At 40.8% G+C, this 23,633-nt stretch overlaps 2 protein-coding genes across 3 annotated transcripts; both read right to left on the bottom strand.

Moving 5' to 3' along the window:
• Positions 1-474: 474 nt before the first annotated feature.
• On the bottom strand, positions 475-23,561 carry LOC105385321 (tetraspanin-33). Of its 2 annotated transcripts, XM_048630501.1 has the most exons (7): positions 23,277-23,561; positions 22,397-22,471; positions 21,740-21,868; positions 6,743-6,772; positions 6,117-6,260; positions 1,763-1,942; positions 475-804 (listed from the first exon to the last, which is right to left on the bottom strand). In XM_048630501.1, the coding sequence occupies exons 1-7, from the start codon at positions 23,358-23,360 to the stop codon at positions 616-618; spliced, it is 831 nt and encodes a 276-aa protein (XP_048486458.1). In that variant the 5' UTR covers positions 23,361-23,561; the 3' UTR covers positions 475-615. The 2 variants fall into 2 exon arrangements, with proteins under 2 accessions (XP_048486458.1, XP_037967583.1); XM_038111655.2 differs by lacking the exon at positions 6,117-6,260 and having other exon boundaries at positions 6,599-6,772; positions 23,277-23,559.
• On the bottom strand, positions 16,660-21,397 carry LOC125490646. The gene has a single exon (XM_048630500.1). The coding sequence runs from the start codon at positions 20,999-21,001 to the stop codon at positions 19,568-19,570; it is 1,434 nt and encodes a 477-aa protein (XP_048486457.1). The 5' UTR covers positions 21,002-21,397; the 3' UTR covers positions 16,660-19,567.
• Positions 23,562-23,633: the final 72 nt, after the last annotated feature.

Below are 23,633 nucleotides of genomic sequence, written 5' to 3'. Positions count from 1 at the left end.
GTATAATGACCTTATTATTTTTAAGGAGATTAGAGATATTGTGGTGACTGTTGGATCTTAATTTTCAAATATTCTATAGCATATTTCCTCAAGCTGTTATTAGCTCCACAATAAATAGGGAACTCAATTTTTACTAAATTCAATACAATGATGTGTTTTCTATCGCTTATTTTACACGCACTTGGGTATGCATTCGTAGACTTCCGTTTCTTCTACAAAGTAAATAAAATAAAATAAATGCGTTACAATTACAAAATGGCACTGTTGTTGCACTGTTGATTCACTGGTTTTGTTAAACACTGGAATTCATAGTTTTATACATCTTTCAGCATTTTAAAAACCACCAATAATTTCAAGTATACATAATCTGTTATTTACTGTAGAAATAATTCAGAAACAGTCAGGTAATAATTTTTTCCGAATCATTTTAACCCCCACCCAATAGCAAGGGCTGTTATTATAGTTTCTATAAAACGTCGCCCAAAAACCGAAACAGCAAATCCGATAAATCCAACAGAACAGAACCACGAAAACTACGAAAGCACACCCAAACCAGCGTCCCTAAATCAAAACATTCACACACCCCGCCCTCCTGTACGCCACTACTAGTGTACCTCAAGTTTGCCATCGAGACTTCTGCAGCTCTATCTGCCCTTCCAGAGTCTTGGCCAGGTATATCACGAACAGCTGGGACAAAGCGACTCCTAGAGCCACTGAAGCTATGGTGTAGAGATTGCGCTCTGCCCAGGAGCGGACTATTTCTATGCAGCCCGATGTCCAGATGCGCTTTGACGCTTCGGCCACCTGGAATTATAGAATAGAATATTTATTCAGAAAATCCTTAATGCTAAATGTGATTTACAATAATAGGTCAACTCTTAGGGCGAATTGCACAACAAAGTTAAATAAAATTAAATAGTTTGTCTCTTGCTCTGACAGTATAATGTCAGAGCAGGAGGTCATAGATTTAATTTTATTTAACTTTGTTGTGCAAGACGCCCTTAATGCTGAAGGTAGTTTAAAATGACGATCTGAACTAGGACATAACAGTTTTTCCTGTATTTCAGATGGAAAAGCTCTAAAATAAACAATTGAGGATTAATATGGTTTAGTTAAGTCTTCTAAAGGATAAGACTGCCATTTTTGTTACATACTTATGTTTTACTATAATAAGTTATGTAATAAATATTGTGTCTATCTTCTTTGAGGGGTGCAGTTATTAGTATTGGTACGATAAGGGGCTTATGGATTTAAAATAAACAATAGTGGTGACTACCGATAAAAAGCTAGCAAGTTTACAAAGTTTCACTCATCAACTGAGTCAGTCATATTTTTGTTTCATTCATACCTACAACTCTATGTAGAGGAAATGTATACAGTGAGAATACTCTTTATCGTTTGCGATAACTATAATTTATTTTTTCAGGCGCTAAACGAATCTAATTGCGTTATCACACTGGCGATAAGCGGTTTGAAAAGAAATGTTAATGAGTGTTATGACTTTTTTCCATTGGCATTTCTAGTTAGCTCAACGAACAGGCTAGCTGATTTTTCGACGCTCAGATAAAATTAATTTGGAGAAATAGAAAAAGACAAGAGCGGGTGCGACGAAGAAATTTTGTCACGTCTCAAATGCGCCCCGTGCTAGCCATTTCGCTTTTTTTTTTTTGGGAAACGGATTGCACATTCTAAATCTTTTGTCTCATCTCGGAATCCCCACAAAAACATGGCAGAAATACTAGTAACAAAATCAGACACTTACCGGATAATTCTGCACCCCATACCCGCACATAATGTTGACCAACCCTGAAGATATGTCTGTGGCGTTGATGCAGCAGGAGAACGGCACTCCACAGCGTTCCACGGAGGGAGAGGAGCAGTTGAAGTACTCGTTCTTGGACCAGTCCATGTAGCCGTCCGAGGTTAGGCCGCAGCAGTGGAACTGGGGAAGGAGAGCATAGTTTTTTAGGAATTTGATGGCAATTTTGTGGTTGGTGTAGGGTTGGGGTAAGACACGTGTTGTTAATGTATATCATAGCAGATTTTGGTCTGTTTGTTTTAATATAATGTCGTGTGTTTATCATTATCTAATGTAATCTTGCCGTGTTACTGGTGTATGTAGTAGTGATGTAACGAATATTCGCATTCGCATTCGCATTCGCGAATATTCGCATATTTTTGGATATTCGCATTCGCATTCGCATTCGCAAAATTTTGTGCGAATGTTTTGCGAATATTAGTACTTATTAGAAAAAAGTATTTTAAAATAATGGTAGGTTAATAAAATCAAAATCCATTCGTCTATAACCTTTTACATATTACAAGTTACCCTCTTAATCACTTTACCAGTCTTACTTTATCATTTGGCATTTATTTATTTGGGTAATGAAACTTTAGAAATAGTTAATACAAGATGGGCCAAAAGTAATCAAGGAAGTTGATCTCAGTTGGCCGCCAATTTCAAATTTGTTTTGATATTGGTGGACTAGACAAATGCAGAATACAAATTCAGAAGCCATGGAGTGATATATTATATATATATGTATATTCCCTAAAATCGCGGAATAATTGTGTATGGGTTTTTATTCAGTTTTCGGGACGCCTTTTTTTCGTTTTATCTGTCATTTTACCCTGCAAAATCGCCCGATTTTGCCGTTTCAAACGGTTTTTTGGGTTTTTTTTAAAGACCTGTGTTTATGTGAATAAGCCCGTGTTTCTGGAAGCCCTTAAGGACAACATTCGACACGAGTATGAGAATCTCTCGCCCAAAGTTCTCGCTGGAGTGATGAGAAATGCCATAAAAGGAGCCCGTATGGCAATCAACTGTGACGGCGCCCATTTGGCCGATATCATCTTCTAGACTTTACCAATAAAATTGTAAAGGTTCAAAAAACACAATCAAAAAACAGAATCCAAGTTTTTCATTTAGAAAAAAATGAGAGCCAATCAACATCTGATGACTTCTATTGGTCGACCTTGTAGTTCCATAAGACCTTAACATACATTCACGTGCAAAGAAACAGTTCCACTTAAAAAATACAGACACCAAATACCCCTTATTTTTTTAAACATTAAATAGAAAAATTTAATAAAATATTAACGTTTTTAGTTGGTAATATTCTGATGCGTCGTTAAATAAACTTAAAAATTGCAGAAGTCGTCACTAAGCATTTCTTTTGCGCTTAGAGGTAATTTGGTGTTTTTCTTAATGGATCTTTTTCATTGCCCGTGAGTGTAAATAAACAAACAAAAAGCGTATTTTGACAGTATAATGTCAGAGTAAGACAGCCATACATTTAAATACCTACGTTTAAATGTTTCGTGTAAATCGTCCTCAGAAACGGCACTCAGTTGCAACGTGTTGTAACTGTTAGGGTCAATTCAGACGTACCACAACCACGCCGTGTGGTCGGGCGTATATTTTGTATTGAAAATGAATAATCCAATTCACACGTGCCACATTTTGCCGTTGTCATCGACCACCTGTGTAATACGACCACATCGCGTCGGCAACGCCGCCACGCGGCGGCGGCACCGCGGCCACCTCCTCTCCCTATTAAATGCATACGACCACGTGGTTACCACACCGCAACGACAGCGACAACACAACCACATCGACATTTTGTCGCTGCCACAACGCAACGGCAAAAAGCCACTGTCACACTATTCACACGTAACCACAGCTTGACCACATTATGTCGCTGCGACGTGGTGTGGTTGTGGTACGTGTGAATTGACCCTAACAGTTACAACACGTAACCTAACAGTAACGCTTACGGAGCTAAATAAAGTTATTTTTTTAAATGCGTCTAGTATTGTTTAGTCAGATTCGGAATGCGCCTAGAACGGAACGTCCCTCGTTCAGTACGAGACTGCCACCAAATCATACAAATAACGCCAAATTTGAACACAAACTGAATATTCGCATTCGCATTCGCATTCGCGAATGTCGATTTCAGATATTCGCATTCGCATTCGCATTCGCGAATGTCCAAAAACACACATTCGTTACATCACTAGTATGTAGTGTGTTAAGTAACCCTGGTATTCATAAAAAAAATATTCAATTCGTTCAATAACTTTTTATACAGGGTGTTGCAAAATTGGTATATTAAGCCGAAAAGGGTCCACACAACTTATCCCGGAGATAACGTTTTCGATGTTGGAATCGGGCGCACGACATTTTTATCGTCCCATACAAAATTTAATCCATATTTTAGTCTGTATCGTTTTTGGCAACCCTACGTTCTAATATCATTACGTCAAAAGCTGACGTGTTTATTGTAAACAATAACATAACCTCAAAAACATATGATAAATCGGAGGCCGCAAATTAGAAATATTACTGATTAGAAACACAAGAGTATGTTTGGAATTTGTACGTTATACCTCCCTAGTTTTGAAACATTGCAACAAGAACATTCTTGGGATACAATCAAAGAAAAACATACCTAGTTAATTCCAAAGTTTAATCCATTTTCACAACAATCCTTTTCCACAACAAACACAACACTACATCTTCAACTCTTCACAGACATCTGATGAACCACCGCAGCCTCAAATAATCACATTAATCACATTCCACTTTCACAATACTAACTGTTTTGAAGTAATACTTAACACGAAAAACAACAAAACACTTGAACCACGAGAAAAAGGTTAAATCGGTCAGACTTGTGTAAGTTCCAAGTGTTTCGGTTTAATTATGCTAAAGTTTAAATCCGCACTGAATCTCGATTATAATTATTCCTATGAACTTCCAAATTAGTTACTAGTAATATTATTTAGTAAACATAAAAAAGCAGAATGCAATTTTTCCACCCGTTGCCATATTGTTGCCTTGTTGCCAATAGAGAAAATAAACTACTACTACATGTTGCCAGTAACCAGTAAGTCGAAGACCCGTTCCCGTTTCCGGCATTTTTATTTCGTCGGATTTCATAACCCAATTAAATAAACAGAAATAGTTTCACTAAGTCTTTTTTTTCACTGTCTATTATTTACGTAATATTAGAGACAAGTAAAAATAAATACCGGCGTGAACTCACAATTTACGCTTTCGCGGCGCGAGTGTAGCGCGGGCTTAAAGAATAAAATATTTAAAAATGAACGGATCGGTTTCCATAGGTACGTGATTTTATAAGGTCGTTGACACTCGTTGATATGTAGGTCACTGTGTCACGATAGGGTTGTTGGTACCCAGTTTTCGAGTAAAACTTTGGACGTTAATTACTCAAAAACGGTAACGTATTTTGAGATTCTGACTTCTTTCCCGGGCTTAGATATAACATGCTGCACATGCTGGTTTCGGCTTGATATACCCTTTTTGCAACACCCTGTAGAATAACAGTGTTAATCTTTATCACTGAGTCACCTATTAATAATATTAATATTAGTGTTGCCCAAATGCAAGAACAAGACGAGACTTAGCCAGTCTTGGTCTTGGTCTTGCGCCAATACACCTGGTCTTGGTCTTGGTCTTGGTCTTGCGCCAATACACCTGGTCTTGGTCTTGGTCTTGGTCTTGCGCTCCCAGTCTTGGTCTTGGTCTTGGTCTTGCAGCAAGAGTCTTGCAAGTCTTGCAATTACCTATTAGTCTATTACTATTTATTAAAGTTTACTTTTTGATTTTAATAGATATTTTTTTATTCGCTATGTTTATGGTATTAGTCGTAATGCGCATAGGTCCAGTTTTTCATTTTCTTTGATACAGTTTTTTGCATCTCATAGAATTCCTAAGCGTACTTACCTATACACCGAACTGTTACACCTAACTACTCAGTGAAATAGCGCTCTGCAAGACGCAAGAGTCTTGCAGGCTATGTCTTGTTCTTGCTCAAGTCTTGCACGGTCAGTCTTGGTCTTGGTCTTGCTAAAAATACGCGGTCTTGTTCTTGGTCTTGGTCTTGCAAAAACGCAAGAACAAGACCAAGACTGCAAGACCAAGACTGAATTTGGGCAACACTAATTAATATCCCTTTAGGGATTATAGTCTGTGTGAATGAAATGTGAACAAAAATTGCGTTCTTATGTTAACTGGCATGTTCAATTACATACATACAATATTTATGCTCACGACTCTCATCTGTTGAATTAACCATTAGTGGAGTACTCACGTCACTCTGAGCAAAATCAATAAAGTTCTGCAAGTCGGGATCATCTCTATACTTGTGCACCACTCGCTCCGTGAAGCTGAGCTCGAGCAGCCCGTGCAGCGAGCGCGGGAACACGAAGCCGCACACCGCCGCGCCCATCTCCACCAGGAATAATAACCAAACCTTACCTAACTAACTAAATCTAAAAAGGTGACACCTGTCAAAAAGTGAAATCTGTCAAAAAAGTGTCAAAAAAATATATTAGCAGGCAGAGAGAGAATGGCGTACTTACCTAACTTATGTTAACTGGGGTATGCTCACGACTGTAATCCTCGCGGATGCAGATATGACTCGCAAACGAGGCACCAGCTATTCGCTGACAGCTTCGCTACTAACGAGTGTTAATCGCATTTGCAACGCGCTACAGAAGCAATGCCAACGCGCTACAGCATCGCGACAGCAGCGCTACAAAAAGCGTGGGCTCTAATGGATTGAGTACTCACGTCACTCTGAGCAAAATCAATAAAGTTCTGCAAGTCGGGATCATCTCTATACTTGTGCACCACTCGCTCCGTGAAGCTGAGCTCGAGCAGCCCGTGCAGCGAGCGCGGGAACACGAAGCCGCACACCGCCGCGCCCATCTCCACCAGGAATAGGATGAGCAGGCAGAGAGAGTACTGTGAAGAAAAAAAGTGTGTATCATGTCGGGGTCACCAGATTGAGAACAACAGGTCGACAGAGCATAGACTGCGGGGCAAAGGAAGAGTATATACCATGTCAGGGTCATTATTTTAGAGGCTGAATGAGTAGGCTAAGGGGCAAAGGAAGTGCGTGTCACGTCGGAGTCACCAATAGGGAATATGCATAAATTTTTTTAATACTTTTATTGGATAGTTTTACATCACTTTATTATAGTAAAAAAAAATTCAACGCCAAAATAAGTAAATTAAGGTATTTTAAAGAAAGTCAAAAAATTACAACCATCACGACCACTTTGAAATTCCCGTCAGGAATGGTGTGACGTCATAATCTTTTAATTTTAATTCTCAGAATAATGAGTCCCATCAGTCGGCATAGATTTTTTACCTAATCAAGTAATCACAGAGTACTTTTGTATTTTAACAAACCAATGTTGTCATGGTAACAAACGAAAAAGGAAGTGTATAAAGTGTGATCAGTGGCTGTTTTGTAATGGTACCTAATAAAGTGTGACCAGTGGCTGTTTGGTAATGGTAGCACGTAAATAGCTACTAGTAGCTCTTTTGAAATGGGAGCGCGCACACCTGAGGACTTTTGTACACAATATTACGCTATTATGGCAATATGAATATAAAGTAATATTTGTATTGTAGTTATGTAAGTACTTACTGTAACTTTGGTTCTCAGTAAGAGAGGCTAGGGTTAGTGGGTCATTCTATTCTATTATCTGTGGGGGTGTAAGAACCTGCACCTGGCTCTCTTGAATGGAACCATTGTGCATATCTCAAAGGTCTAAACCCCCTTCCTAAGCTTGGACCATTTCCCACCACGCTGGTCCACTGCGGATTGGTGGGTTCACATATCTAAATGTGCTTAATCTAAATATTGAGGTTTCCTCACGATGTTTTCTTTCACATGCTACATGATTATCCTCGAATTTAATTCTACAAAAATAATAACGTATAACATACATATTATCTTTTATTTATAATAAAAACTTTTCCGCAGCTGGCCACAGTTTACTCGTTCATACTGCGTAATAAATTTAATGTGTCCAGTTCTTCTGATTACGAGAATTCTTCCATAACTTAATTTCGAAAAAAATAACAACTTTTGAAATATACTAACGACTGCCATTATAACCTAAAAGTAGAAAGAGTAACTTGTGTCATGTTCATGTCATAATACTTACAATACAAATTTAATTTTAGTTTGCAGAACTGTCAACTGTCAAGCAAACAATAACCTGCTCTTGAAGTTAAATTCAGTTTTGTGTGCAAACAGTGATATTGTGATCTTAAACCAACAAAAAAGTGTAGACAAATACTTTGGACATTTGTGAAAGTGTTATCTGCGTGGGATTTGCCGTATTTCAACCAAAATAGTGCAAACAAAATTCGCGATAGTCACTTGAAAGGCCTAATTTATTTTTCTACCCTCATTTATTTACCATTGTCAGGAGAGTGCGTTCAAAAATCAGCTGTCAAAATGACATGTCAATGTATTAGTGTTGCCATTGCATAAAATTACCTCCCATATGGTAGATTCTTTCTCGGAGGTGGCTGTCCAGGCCTCTGAGAAAGTCAAAGCTACTGGTGAAAACCCAAAAGATGCCGCAGGCAAACTGCTGAAAAGCTCGGGATCAGCCAAAATTAATCTCGATCCCCAGAATCAAAATAGTGAGGATGAAAATGACTGGCAAACAATCCCAATACTCCGTCAACATCAAAATAGGTACAAAAGGAAGAGACTAAGTACACCGTCACCAGAAAAGCAGGATCTACAATCTCACAATAGATACTCTGCACTCAATGTTGATGATGCTCCTCAAGTTGAAGTTACGTCGAAAACGCTTAAGCCGCCACCAATTATGCTATATGGCATTAAAAATGTAACAAAACTGAAAGAAACCATTGAAGTGGTATTAGATAAAACGCAATACTCATTCAAGATTGTCACCAAAAATCAAATGAGAGTTTCTACTGAAAATATGGATGCATACAAAAAGGTAATGGCAGTGGTTCGTGAAAAACAACTGATTGGTCACACCTTTGTACCAAAAAGTGAGAGACCGTGTAGGATTGTCATAAAAAACCTTCACCATTCAACACCTATTCAAGCCATAAAAGACGTCATAGAGGAAACCGGAAACACAGTTAAAGGGGAAATCATAAATGCACGTCATGGATCCACTAAGACACCACTGTCAACCTGGTTTGTTAACCTAGAACCTGGGCCCAATAATAGTGAAGTAAAAAATATTAAATATATCTATCACACAAGTGTCAAAATAGAAGATCCAATACGGAAAAACACAATCCCCCAATGCAAGAGATGCCAACAATATGGTCACACCAAGAACTACTGTATGCGGCCATACAGGTGTGTGAAGTGTGCTGAAAGCCACAACACAGCGGACTGTCCTAAAAAGGACAGACAAGAACCAGCCAAGTGCGCCCTGTGCCTAGAAGATCATGCTGCCAACTACAGAGGATGCAGAGTTTTTAAAGAAATTGAGAAGAGGAAATTTGGGTCTAGACCAAACAACAAATCAGCCAAGCCAAAACAACAAGAAAGTAAGAACCCCGAGGAACCAAAATCAGGCACATACGAATACACACCAAATCTGGGAAACAAAACGTATGCCCAAGCTACAGCGGGAGCAACAGGCAGCCTTGAAACAATACTTTCAGAACAAACAAAGAAACTAGATCGCCTTATTGATCACATGAGTACCTTAATGGGACTCTTGACAACCATCGTGAACAAGTTAGTCAAATAATATGGCCCTACGAGTTGCAACTTGGAATGTGAACGGACTGATTGGTAAAAAACAAGAAGTTAAAATATTACTCAAGGGTCTGCAATAGGGAATCGAGGGTTGGCATTGTCATAGAATTATGTAGTAAATGATGCTCTACAGCCTTGAAAAAAATCACACAGGTAGTTGAAGAGTCTAGCTAGGTGCTGAATCATTCGAATTTAAGTAAATGATTATGGATAACTGTAAATTAATTTCAGAATATCAAGAAAAACCAGGCAATCACACTCCCGTATTGTAACAACTGTGTCGTAATTATAAAGAATTTTCATATGATTTTTATCATATTATAAAGTTAAAGGCTTGGACTAGGCGCTAAATACCTTGTTTTTTAATAAACACACACTTATTTTGTGTAAATTAATCCCAAACTTGAGCAATTTTTTTCCCTCAAATCTTCATACAAATATCTATGGCGGCTTTCTGTGTTATAAAATCATAAACACAAGTGACGTTTGACTCAGTTGGCCGCTGGCCTCCAAAGAAGGGTCACGTCGGTTTAGGCAGCACTGACAGCTCGCGATCTTATCGTGTACAGATACAAAATCACTGCACATTGGTTGTCATTGCACTTTTTCAACTTTTATGACACCAACATAATTTGATTTGAAATTGAGGAAGCATAATTCTTCCAGTATATTCAATACATTAAATTAAATTAGATAGTGTGCAATATTCTCGTGATATTACAGTCTCGTAAAGGTCTGATGAGGAGCAGGAATATAGCGAATGGATCTAAGTGATGACAATACGCACGAACATTAGGTTAGGGATCAAAAATACAGTCTCTTGGTGCTGGTTGAGGTATGGTCTCGTGAGGATCTGATGAGGGCAGTAACACGGTGGTGGCTCAATTTTATTTCAAAGATGTTAATAGCTAAAAGCATCGAGTTTGGGCTATTAAGTATGTTTTTCAGAGAGAGAGAAAGAGATTTTGTTTTTCCTCTGGATGTGTTAGGTTTACTGGGTTTACTAAGTTCATTCTGTTAATGGCATCAAGTTGTTATGTGTTCATAAGTAATAATTATTTATTAACAAAATGCTGTTGATTCTCCACGAAAATGTAAAAATAAAAATAAAATAAATAAAAATAAATTCGTAACGTAAAATTGTCAATGACGGAATTTCTTCTATAGACAGTAGCCACAAAAAAAACAAACGATAGATGGCGTGATTTGAAGATAAAGATACATTTTTTCGACACATAGACAGCAACAACAAAAAAAATACAGATTTAAAGAAAAGAAACACATACTTATACAAAACAACAAAGAAAAAAAAAGGATACACATCAAAATAACTGGAAAAAATATAAGCCCCAATTTACTTGTGTGGGACAGGGAGTACCATAATATTTTTTTTGGGGTACTCCCCATCTATGCGAAATATAAGCTTGATATCTTTACCCGTTTCTGAGAAAAAGGGCGGTGACAGACAGTCAGTCAGACAGACGGACAACAAAGAGATCCTATAACGGTTGCTTTTTTTCTTTTGACGTTCGAAACCCTAAAATTAAGTAAAAATATTATGCTGCCAAAAAATGTACGGTGGCCTGCGCCTAAAAGTATACAGGCGGAGTTTTTAAAATAGCGATCCCTGATGATGAAGGGACCTGCTACATCTGTTATAAATCCGGGGACGTGTTGTGAGTGATGTGTGTAGCAGTGGTGTTTATGTGGATGTGCTTGAGCAGCATGTGAGCTTGAGATCGCTATTTTAAAATCTCCGCCTGTATACTTTTAGGCGCAGGCCACCGTACTTACAGGTATTGAAAAAGCGGTATATAAACAAATTATACCAGCAGAGGGTTCACCATTTAGCTGAATGTTACTTAGAAAACGGCCTTGAGTGGCGGTCAAGTTGGTCCCCGCCTGCGATACTTTCCATTAACATTGGGACTCGTTTTCATGTTTTTAACGTACAGTCAGGTTTTTAGTTTTTTATAATTGTATTTTTTTATTTGTAACTTTTTAGTTGTTTTTATTTTATGAAATTTTACGTCGGTAGGTAGTTCATGATCATTTTTTATTTCAATAATTTTGGTGTTGTTATTTAAATACCTTCAATATGCATATTTTTGTAATGTGAAAATCAAGTCCTTTCATTTGATACCTTACACGGCAAAGTTGAATAATTATTTTTTCGATCATCACGTTATGTCCTCAAGAGGGCGCTATGTACATTTTAATGGAACGTCACATAGCCTATAGCCATCGCGCCATCAATACGCTTCTAACAATACCTCATACATCAAAATCTATCAAGCCGTTTAGGCTACAGGAGGGAACAAAGAAACAGACAAACATACATATATACATACATACAATCAAAAAACATTACCCTCCTCCTTCGGCAGTAGGGTAAAAAGGAGTAAGACAGGGGGTCATTCTGAACTTTTGCTCTACGAGTTTTGGAAATTAACAAAAAAAAACCTTTTTCATAGAAACTTTGTTGGACATGTGACTTTTTACCATGGAAAACGAATATTTTTTTTCGCGAATTTGCAAATCTCGTAGAACAAAAGTTGTTCAGAATGACCCCTTGAGTCATCCCCTTTTGGCTTAGCATAGCCCTTTTGCGACACTATGTATTTACTTTGCTTTGTCGACGGGGTTCAGTTGGCTGGAGGATGCCCGAAACTTATTATCTACACTTTAATACTTTTAGTTACCTTTCTACAAGTAAATACCACATTTGTTTGAGAAAGCTAATCGGGTTCCGAGTATAGAGTAAAGTGGCACCCCTATTAATTTCTACTCTTTCCTGGTGCCTACCAGTGTAAGTAAGAATTATACTTACTTACCCTAAAATCACCTAAAATGTACTTGAACATAATTGTCAATAAAGTTGGCGAGTAAAAGTTTATCGACCCACTGTGCAAACTTACATGTGTGCGTGTCACTGCGTGTGCTGTGTGAAGAGCATTGAAAACCCAAAATTGGCGCGGCACGTCACCCTGTACGGGCCCTTAATATTCAAAAACTTGATATACTTCTTATATCTGAAGCTCACTTAACAGAAAAAACATCTTTTAATTTGGAGGGGTATAGTACCTATGCTACGTACCACCCTGATAACACCTCTCATGCAGGCACTGCAATTATTATAAAAAATACTCTTCAGCACCAATTACTCCCAGAGTATAGATCAACAAAAATTCAGGCAACTTCAATAATGATACATGATAAACAGAGTCCAATCACAATAACATCCATCTACTGCTCGCCAAAACAAAAGAGGAATCCGGAGACTACAGAGGAGGATTTCAATAGATTCTTCGAGTCACTTGGTCATAGATTTATTGTCGGAGGGGACTGGAATGCAAAGAATCTACAATGGGGATCACGCCTCACCACAACACGAGGACGCAACTTAAAAAAGAGTATGGACTACCACAAGCTTAATGCCCTGACAACTTGTGAACCAACATACTGGCCCACTGACCCACAAAAACTCCCAGATCTGTTGGACTTCTTCATCTACAAAGGCGTGCAGACTCACTTTCTGTCAGTAGAAAGCTGCCATGACTCATCCTCGGATCATACACCAGTCATAGCGACTCTGAGCTATACCATTATTGAACGTCCCGTCAATCCGTACCTGTGCAACAATCACACAGATTGGGAAAACTTCAGGAGACATCTTAATGAAAACTTAAATCTCAAACTTTGTCTGAAAAGTGAAGATGATATAGATACTGCCACCGAACACATCATAACATCCATTCAAAGAGCAGCATGGGCAAGTACTCCATCCCAGAAGAAATCATCTAACAATAAATCACACTCCAATCTTCCGTTTATTGTAAAGGAGAGAGTTTTAGAAAAACGTAGACTTCGACGCATTTGGCAGAATAGCCGGCATCCAGCAGATAAACGGGAATACAACAAGTCAGCTGCAAGCCTCAAAAGGTTTCTTGTGGAAATTGAAAATGACACATTGCAACAGCGCTTAGAAAACTTGACAGCCAAAACTCCAGCAAAAGTTGAAAACTCCCTGTGGCAAACTGTCAAATCACGAAACAAACCACAACTGGCTCAACATCCCCTAAAAACGGATCGTGGCGAGTGGGCAAAAACGGACCCAGAAAGAGCTGAAGCCTATGGCTTATTTCTAAGTGATGTGTTCCAACCGAACAGCAGCATGGGAACAGAGACATTAGATGAAGAAGTTAGAAAGTTTCTTGAATCTGACCTACAACTCAGTCTACCCTTACAAAACTGCACACCGACAGAGGTCCGGAATACAATAAAACTACTGGAACTAAAAAAGGCACCAGGATTTGATCTAATAACAGCAGAGATACTAAAACAACTTCCTAAAAAGGCAATAGTATTCATAACCACACTGTTCAATGCTATATTAAGAATGTCATACTTTCCTCGTGTATGGAAAGTTTCCCAGATAAAAATGGTACCTAAACCTGGGAAACCTCCGCATCTGACTTCCTCGTACCGGCCAATCAGCTTGCTACCAGTGCTATCGAAAGTACTAGAAAAAATAATCAGTGCTCGATTAAATCAAAGCCTAAAAGACGCCAGTACTATCCCTGACCACCAGTTTGGGTTTAGAAAAAACCATGCCACTGTTGAACAAGTACACAGGGTCTGCGAACACATTAGGGAAGCTCTGGAATGTAAGAAGTACTGCTCAGGAGTATTTTTGGATGTGCAACAAGCCTTTGACAAGGTATGGCATAATGGCCTGCTCTACAAGTTGAAAAAGTCACTGCCCCACAACTTGTACCTACTACTAAAGTCATATTTAGAACATCGCATATTTTATGTCAAGATTAATGACTCAGTCTCAGAGTTCTAGAGATCAATGCAGGAGTTCCTCAGGGCTCAGTGCTGGGACCGTCGCTGTACCTACTCTATACTGCTGATGTGCCTGAATCAGACAATGTGATGACCGCTACCTTCGCAGACGATACCGCTGTTCTTGCTTCCGATGAAAATCACAATCTGGCATCTGAAATGTTACAGAGCCATTTAGATAAAGTAAATAAATGGATGAGAGATTGGCGAATAAAGGCTAGCGCAACTAAGTCGAATCATGTCACATTTACCTTAAGGAAAAAAGACTGCCCTCCAGTGAAACTTGGAAATGAAGTGCTCACCCATCAATCTACTGTAAAGTACCTGGGCTTCCACTTAGACAGGAAACAAACTTGGAAATGCCATATACAGAAGAAAAGAGACGAGCTAAATCAGAGATACCGATCACTGGAGTGGCTTATGGGTAGGAAATCCAGAGTATCACTTGAAAATAAATTGTTAATTTACAAAACAGTCCTGAAACCCGTGTGGACCTACGGTATTCAACTGTGGGGAACAGCAAGCCAAACAAATATTGAAATCCTACAAAGATTTCAAAACGGAGTACTCAAAGCCATTGTAAATGCACCCTGGTTCACCAGAATGGATGAGGTGCATGAATATTTGAAAATGCCTACCGTGAGAGAGGAGGTTGCAAAACTTACAAGAATCTACCGAGACAGGATTGTAAATCACCCAAACAAACTGGCCACTGACCTTACCAGTAATGTACCCACCAGAAGACTAAAAAGAAAAAACATCTGGGATAACATAGACCAATAATACATTAGAAGGCAACCTGACAATGGGAGGGTATGCCTGCAAAGCCAATCATAAACCACGAAATGAACTGCTTATGGTTATATTAAACCGATTGCATGTTGGCAAACAAAATATGAAAAAAAAAAAAAAAAAAATTATTGTGTTGCAATATGGAGCATATTTGAGTGGCTCGTTGACTAGCGAATGGCTGTTTAAGCCTCATTACAAAAGAACAACTAGTGGCAGCCCATACACTACCAACAAAAAATATAAAAAGTCCTAAACTTTGCAAACAAACAAGCATATCAAACAAGAAGTAGAGAGGTTATAGGAGGCTAGAATCTATTGGAAGAATTTTTATGTGATCCATCGTATCTGATCACAACAAGCATCAAACACTCGGTGACATTAACATTTCTTTGTTTACACTTGACATTTATTTAACTTCCGCCGTAAACGCAAAGAAGTTATTATTCTGAGATTGATATATAAAGAATTTTGACGTCACATCCGCCCTAAGAAAATGGGTGACGTTTCTCTGAAGTTAGAATTTACCGAAGTTTATTTGTACTTTTCAACTTCATTTACTTGCTCAAAAATAAATTATAATCAAAAATATTGATGGAGGCGTAGTTATGAAATAACAAAGTTTATTATAAATAATATTTGACCTTTCTATCTATCTATCTATCATGGCGAGCTGATTTTCCGCATTTAGCCTCCAAGGTGGGCCATTATGCGTGAAATACCTATGGGGTGACTAGCTATTAAGCCACCCAAGCTCACGCCAGAAAGCCAGTAGACGACCTAGGTTGCTCATGACTTCCCGGAGGGACCCCGGAGATCCGAGGATTTTTGATCGTATTGTCTCCACGCCTTTGCAGTGTAACAAGACATGGGAAGCTGTTTCATCTTCCTCCATGCAACTTCTGCAAAGAGGAGTGGTGGAGATTTTCATGCGATATAGGTGTTTATTTAACCGGCAGTGGCCTGTTATGGTACTTATCACGACACGTAAGTTTGCTCTGTCCAAGCATAATAATTTGCGTGTTAGTTTAGTATTAATTAGTGGTACAAAAGCTTTTGTTTGTTTGCACTCGGCACTGTTACTCCAGAGATTGGTGTGGCATTCTGTCGTTCGGGAACGCAACCAAGAGCGAATTTGGTTGAAAGGGATCGGTACTATCGGCTCTGGGCCTATTGGTGCAGTGTCAGATCCCTTTCGTGCAAGTTCATCAGCAGCGTCGTTCCCCAGCGACCCGCTGTGCCCTTTTATCCACTGGAGGGTTATGGTATTGTTTTGTGAGGCAAGCGATTCTAGAGCTGAGTGACACTCTAGTACTAGCCCCGAAGTTATAGTTTTGCTAGACAAAGCTAGCAGAACTGCAGCACTATCAGATAGGATACGAATACGTTGATTCGTAACCTTTCTAGATTTGACTGCGTTAGCGGCCCGTGTAATAGCAACACATTCAGCCTGAAAGATTGTGTTGTATTTGCTTAGTGCCAGTGAAAAATGAATGTTTAGGTCATCGGAGTGGACACCAGCACCCGTACCTGACGTTTTTTTGGATCCATCAGTGTAAATTCTCAGTTCATATATACTGGACTGATCTCTTGGTTCTTCATGCAATTGAATGTTATAGTGCCTTTTAAATATATGGATAAGCGGTATTCGATCACCAATGGCTGCCATCATTGGTTGATGTTTTATGGCTTCCAACATAATGGATGTGTGTGACGCTGTTGAGTTATTTGCCCAGAGGCCAGCTGCTCTTAGTCTAAAAGCGGCGGCAGCTGCTTCCTGTTTCACCACGAGATGTAATGGTGGAAGGTCGAGAAGTACCTCAAGTGCGGCCGTGGGTGTTGATTTCATGCATCCTGTGATGGCTACACATGCAAGCCTTTGTAGCTTTTGCAGCTTGTTTTTTACTGAGCTAAGTTCTGTTCTGGGCCACCAGACTACAGAACCGTAAGTTATGGTAGGTCGTATGACAGCTTTGTACAGCCATAATGTTAATTTTGGTTTAAGGCCCCAGGTTTTTCCTAACATTCGCTTACACTGCCAGAAAGCGATCGTAGCCTGTTTTATTTTGTTATCGAGATGTTTGTTCCAGTTCAACTTGTTATCTAGCGTTATGCCAAGATATTTCACTTCGGTTGAAAGTGTTAGTTGAGTACCAAATAATGTAGGCAAGCTCATGTTATTGAGTTTTCTCTTGTTAGTAAATAGGACTAATTCTGTTTTACTGGGATTGACTTTTAGTCGATACTCCCTGCACCATTGCTCGACAATCTTCATTGCGGCCTGCATAACGCTACAATGGAGGTTCTCGAATTTCCCACTAATGAGGATGGTGAGGTCATCTGCATAGCCGACTGTATAGAAGCCGCTGCTGTTGAGTTGTCTAAGCAGGTCGTCAACTACCAGATTCCACAGTAGAGGTGAAAGGACCCCGCCTTGAGGGCAGCCTTTAGCTACAATGCATCTGGTTGTCCCATTTAGGTTGAGTTGTACTGCTCTTAACTTTAACATATTATTTATCCAACCCCGTAGAGTTGGATTAACATTATATTTGGTTAAGGCAATGTTGATACTATCGAAGTTTGTTTTATCAAAGGCCCCTTCTATGTCTATAAAGGCACCTAGTGTTGATTCTTTGTTTGTTAGCGCACACTCAATTTTGTTCACTACGCTATGGAGTGCTGTTTCGGTCGATTTGCCAGCGATATAGGCATGTTGGCTGTTATGTAATGGTTTTCGTTTGAGATTATTATCTCGTATGTGTCTGTCACAAAGTCTTTCTAGGGTCTTTAGTAGAAACGACGTTAAACTAATAGGTCTGTAGGACTTTGGATCCGTGTAGTCACTTTTTCCTGATTTAGGAATAAAGGTTGCTTTCACCTCTCTCCACTGTTTAGGAATGTAGTTATGTGCTAAGCAAGCCTTAAAAATATTCGCTAAGCTTTGCACGATAACCTGTTGTCCCCACACTAGGAGCGCGGGGAATATACCATCCAAACCAGCTGATTTAAAAGGTAGAAAGCTGTTTATGGCCCATTCAATTTTTTCAACGGTTACTAATTCTTGGGCGGTTATCCAATCAGATATTGACGGGTTCGAGTGCTCGCTATTATCCCAGGTCAGATCATCAACGAGGCGGCAGTCTGGGAAATGCGTTTCAAGGAGTACTTGGCACGTTTCTTTATCGTTGTTAGTATAGGTTTTATCGGCTTTTTTTAGGCAGCCAAGGTTTTTATTTTGACCGCAGTCTAAGATTTTTCGGACTCTAGCTGCTTCGTTGTTGGATTCAATGTTTTCGCAGAATCGACGCCATGAGTCTCCTTGGCGGATTCTTATTCGTTTTTTGTAATGTTTTTGAGCTTCTTTATATAGCTCCCAGTCAGCATAGTGTCTAGTGTTTTTGGCCCTATTAAACAGCTTCCTAATCTTACGTCTCAGTCTCTCAAGCTCCGGTCCCCACCAGTGGGAGGTTCTGGGCCGAGTAGGCGGAGACGCAAGTGGACATGCTTGTTCATAAGATGTTGTTATACATGTTGTTAGTGACAAAACATTGGTTTCTATAGCCGCGGTGGATTGCGACATGTCTTTAAAGTTTATAGTTTGAAAGTTTTGTGTTAGTGCTTGAACGTATTTAGTTCGGTCAGTCTTCCGCGGGTTACGGCGCGGTTTGACTTGCGGTGGTTTCGCTTGAAGTTTAAAACATATTCTTCTATGATCGGCACAGGATGGTTCGTTTGATACATGCCAGTCCGAAATTAGGTCCGTGACGCCAGTAGTAGCAAAAGTGACGTCAACAATTGTTTGGTAACGCGATGAAACGAACGTCGGTTCAGAGCCTATATTAAGAATGTTAAGGTTTGTTGAAAATAAGTAAGTTACCAGGTTTTCGCCCCTTCTGTTGGGAGTTTCACTGCCCCAGAGCGGATGGTGCGCGTTGGTATCCGCAGCGATGATCAGCTCTAGGGAGTTGGACTCGCAGTGATGCACCAGGTCCGCCAACTCACCGGGTGGAGGATCTCCATCGCCAGGCATGTAGGCGGACGCTAGTACAATTGAACTACAGTTACCCACCAAGTTCTGAACTAACACAGCTGTTAAATCTTTCGTGCAGAACTGGGTGAGTTGTACCGCGTCCACAGAACGGGGCATGTAAATACACGTGCGTGGGTTAAGAATAGAGGTGTTTAAAAACAACTTACCCCCAATGTTGCTGAGACCGCAGATACGGCTTCCCCTGATCCACGGCTCCTGGATCAGGGCGATGGTCCCGGTGTTGACCTCCAGCTGCCTGCGTAGGGTAGCCGCCGCAATCTGCTTGTGCTGGAGGTTGGTTTGAATGACGGAGAGGTTACTGAGGCGAGCGGAGAACATCACTGTCCACCGACTCCGCATCAGCATCCGATTCTTCGTCATGACCGCCACCGTCGATCCAGGACGATAGAGCCGCGGGGGTCGCAGCAGGCATCGTCTCGTTGGAGGTGCTCGGCAGGGTCGTTGGTGCCTCGACTGGTGCAGCACTCACAGGTGTGGGGCTGGAGGTGCACAGCGGTGCTGTTGGTAGCGGGTCCTCACTTTCTTCGGGAGGCTGGCTGCCCAGAACGCCGTTGTTGAAGAACCGGATGTAGATGTTGCCCACTGCAAACGTCATCTGCCGTCCGAGCTCCATGATTCTTGGCACCTCCGATCTGGGGATGCCGAGGTTGAGGAAGGAGTCCTTGCCATTGTGGATCTGGCGGTCGTACAGGGTCCAGTCCCCCACGTTGTACATCCTGTTTTGTCTAATCAGGGTTCTTTGTATGCTCAGCGGCTCGTCAGTGCAGGTGTCAGGAACCAGCAGTCCAGCTCTCACCTTGGGCACTAGCTCCGACTGCCCGATGACCGCGAGCTTGGTATTAGGCACAGGCGATGGCATCACCTCGACCGTTTTCTTCAGCCACGCAAGGGTCTCGTCGTCTTCACACCACATCTTCAAGGCCCCGTGGCTGTGGTGTGGTTTTCCCTTGAAGAGAGGGCAGAAGGGTGTTTCAGTCAGCGGGACGTCCAGCTGCTGAATTATGACCTTCTGCACGGCCACCTTCAGGTCGTTGGCCTGGTCCTCGGTGAGGCTGCGCGCCGGCACGGTGACGAGGGCGACATGCAGGTGTGTCCGCGCGACATTGGCGTAGGTTGGGGCCTGACCTGCTGCAGGAGCAACTTTTGCGCGCTTGGCGCCACCCCTCGGAGAGATTGTCTCGTCAGGGCGGACCCGCTTAGCCGAGGTTAATTCGGCATCAGCAGGCCTGCGCTCACCAGTGGACTGAAGCCCACCGGCCGGCGCCGCGACGGTGGCAGCATAGCTGCTCCTTTTACCCCTGCTACCCCTGGGAGTGGGGCGTCGAGGTCCAGCGGTGTTGGTGGTGGTCGCCGGGACGGTGGTGGTCGCCGGGATGGTGGTGGTCGCCGGGACAGTGGGTGCCGCGCGCGTAATCGCAGCGCTACTCCCCTTGTCCCCGGGGGCCTCGACTGTGGAGGCGGCCGGCACTGAGGCGGCACTGGGTAACGCGCGCGCTGAAGCGGCACTGCCACCCGAACCGGCCACTGCACCAGCCGACCCCACAGTCGATTCCCTTTTGCGCCGATTTCTATTGGCGCGCTTATTGGCGCGACGGTTCTTGCTGACTTTCCGCGCCACAACGGTCTGCCATGTCCCCTCAATAGGTAGCTGCTGCTGCGGCATGGCTTCGGCGAGCTCCGACATGTTAATTGTGGGCGCGTCCTCCGCGCCCGGTTTGGCGTCTTCCATCACGACGGACGCACAGTCACTATAAGTCCTCACAGCTCGCACAGGTTAATTTACAGCGGCACGTCGTCGGAGAGTTCGGTGATCTGCCGTTACATATTTTAGTTTGTTTACTAACACTACGTTTCAAATTCAACTATCGTACTCAGTATGTGTTATTATTCTGATGTTGTGACAAGCACACAGAATAGTTTTGTAACACAACTCGGGTCCCGACGACCCCGATAGTTAAAATTGGAACGCAGTATCAATAATAAAATATTGCGGGTATGACTATAATTTTTGGCACATTGGCCGAAAACTATTGGTGGTGATTTATAGGAAATCCGTGGTTTTGCACTGAGATAACACTTGCACTATGCACTTGTATAAACACAAACACAATGCACTATCACTCAGCACCTTTATTTGAACGTCTTGCATATTCCCTATTAATACATAACAATACTCTTTATTTGCATCAAAAGGTATTTCCTTTTCAAAAAAGTAACTTATAAAGTATGAAAATCACAATTAAAATGGCGGCCTTATAACCTTTGAATGGAAGAGATTAAAAACATATTTTGAGGCTGACGATTGTCAATAATTATGCATTATTCCCGGTTTCCCTGGCCCCTTTATCATTAATTTATTTATGAACACTAGTGAACATTTAAAGAGTAAAATAATTAAATCAATAGAACATTAGACACTACAACGGTTAATTACTCCAAGCTTTGCCAAAAACACCACAATACTCACAAACTTCAGCAGGCACGTGTTCTCACGCAGCGCGCCGACGCAGCCGGCGAAACTCACGATGAACACCACGCCGCCCAGGATCGCGATCAGCAGACTGATGTTCAGCATCACATCGTATACTGTGTCCAGCTGGGGAGTGGAGAGGATATATATTTATTAATTTTTATTTATGTGGGGATGTCTTGAGTGTGTGGACATCCGACCCCAAGCTAGGCAGAGCCTGTAATATGGGTATCAAACAGCTGATATATCAATGCAGATAGATACATCAAGACTTGAGTACAAATATCTGCCCTGGCAGGGGATTGAACCTGGGTCCTTTGCTCATAGCAGTCAGGGCACAAACCACAACACCATTAGGTCATCAAGTTTATTGAATACCACTTGCGGATGCAGGAAGTTGAAGTGACTTGGTCAGATATAAGGCTGGTTACTATAGGTGAGAGTTAAGAAAAGTTATTTCCAATCTCTGCTGGGGAGCAAAGGGCCGAAGTGAAGCACCATTCATATTAATAATTGTTTTGTCATTGAGATGTTGTCTATAAAGTAAGTCAATAGCACAGTGGTCATTATTGACTATATACCATCAATGGCAGCCGAGCATAATAACAACTTGTGGGGCTTCAACTCACATTCATCCCAACACTGTGTGCTTACCTTGATCAGTCCCGTGGCCTGCCATTTGTCAATGAAGGCATAGAGGCCCACCCCTATCAGTAGACCACCAAATAACTGAAATTTAAATGAAAGTTTAATTAATCTATAAAGTAAGTAAAGTTGCTAAAGAAGAACTAAATTAGAGTTGATTCAGAAGAACAAGATGGAGACAACATTTTTGTTCTTCAGTCTTGGATTTTCATAAAGATGGCAAGTTTTATTCCTATCATCACAGCCCCTTACATCCCCACTGCTGGGGTATGGGTCTGCTTCCAATGAAGGAGGGGTTTTAGGCCAAGTCTCCCATGCTGGCCTATTGTGGGTTGGTGGACAGTGCGGGTTGGTTACCACCATGTATAAATACAGTTTAAAAATACATCATTATTAATTGATTAAATGTAATTTATTTGGTAACCAATAAATTGTTTATAATATCACTACAACCATGGTTGTTTTCATATCTTTGGCCTTGGTTGCAGCTGTGTATCTACAATACTATTTTAACAGTTCATTCAATTGGAGCTTCCATGTCACTGACATACAGACACTTAAATCACTACAATTTTCCGTTTTTGGGTTCAAAACAAAGAGAGGTCCTTTGTTATATTAAAGTAGGGATAAGTAACTATGAAATTCACTTTCAGATTTGCAGATGATCATAATTATATCGGACGTGAGAGCCTGGGAGAGCTCCGCCCGACCCCAAACAATGGGAAGCGTCTGATTATAATGATTCACACGGTACCAACATAAACAACACAGCTACAAACACATCACACTAACATCGCTGTAAAGTGGTTTCACCTTCGCTATTGTGCAAAATGTGAAGGGAAATTGTTTGTACGACTAGTTATTGAGTATATTAAAAGTAAATACGTACCCAAAATATGAAATTTAACACAAAAATCATGTATTTCACACAACTACTGACATATGTGAAGTTGGGACCTCTGCGACGATGCATGTTGCTAAATGGCCATAAACACTTTTGGATACAAATTTAATGTATTATAAATACAACTCTACGCTCTATTTGTTTGGAAATGCAACTAAATACTCAAATAACAAGACATTATGAGTATTATGAATAAAATACGTTCGCTTCCCTTGAATATTTGCTTGCTAACGCATTTTTTTTAATAGTTTGAATGACACTGACATAATGACATTTGATACAGACAAGACAGGTTTCATCTGCTTGCGTATTTTCCGTGTGCTCTGTGGGACTTGACTTTGC

This window comes from Plutella xylostella, chromosome 26 (assembly GCF_932276165.1).
Source record: "Plutella xylostella chromosome 26, ilPluXylo3.1, whole genome shotgun sequence".
Classification (NCBI taxonomy): Eukaryota; Metazoa; Arthropoda; class Insecta; order Lepidoptera; family Plutellidae; genus Plutella; species Plutella xylostella.
Note: the sequence above shows the minus strand (reverse complement) of the source record. Positions and strands in the feature narration are given on the sequence as shown.

What these genes read in the sequence shown, in the direction of transcription:
- LOC125490646 (XM_048630500.1), bottom strand. Translation starts at nt 21,001, where the DNA reads ATGGAAGACGCCAAACCGGGCGCGGAGGACGCGCCCACAATTAACATG.
- LOC105385321 (XM_048630501.1), bottom strand. Translation starts at nt 23,360, where the DNA reads ATGCATCGTCGCAGAGGTCCCAACTTCACATATGTCAGTAGTTGTGTG. An exon ending in AGGCCACGGGACTGATCAAG is followed by an intron (nt 21,869 to 22,396) that starts GTAAGCACACAG and finishes TCCACTCCCCAG; the next exon opens with CTGGACACAGTATACGATGT. An exon ending in TTGATTTTGCTCAGAGTGAC is followed by an intron (nt 1,943 to 6,116) that starts GTGAGTACTCCA and finishes CTCCTTCCCCAG; the next exon opens with TTCCACTGCTGCGGCCTAAC.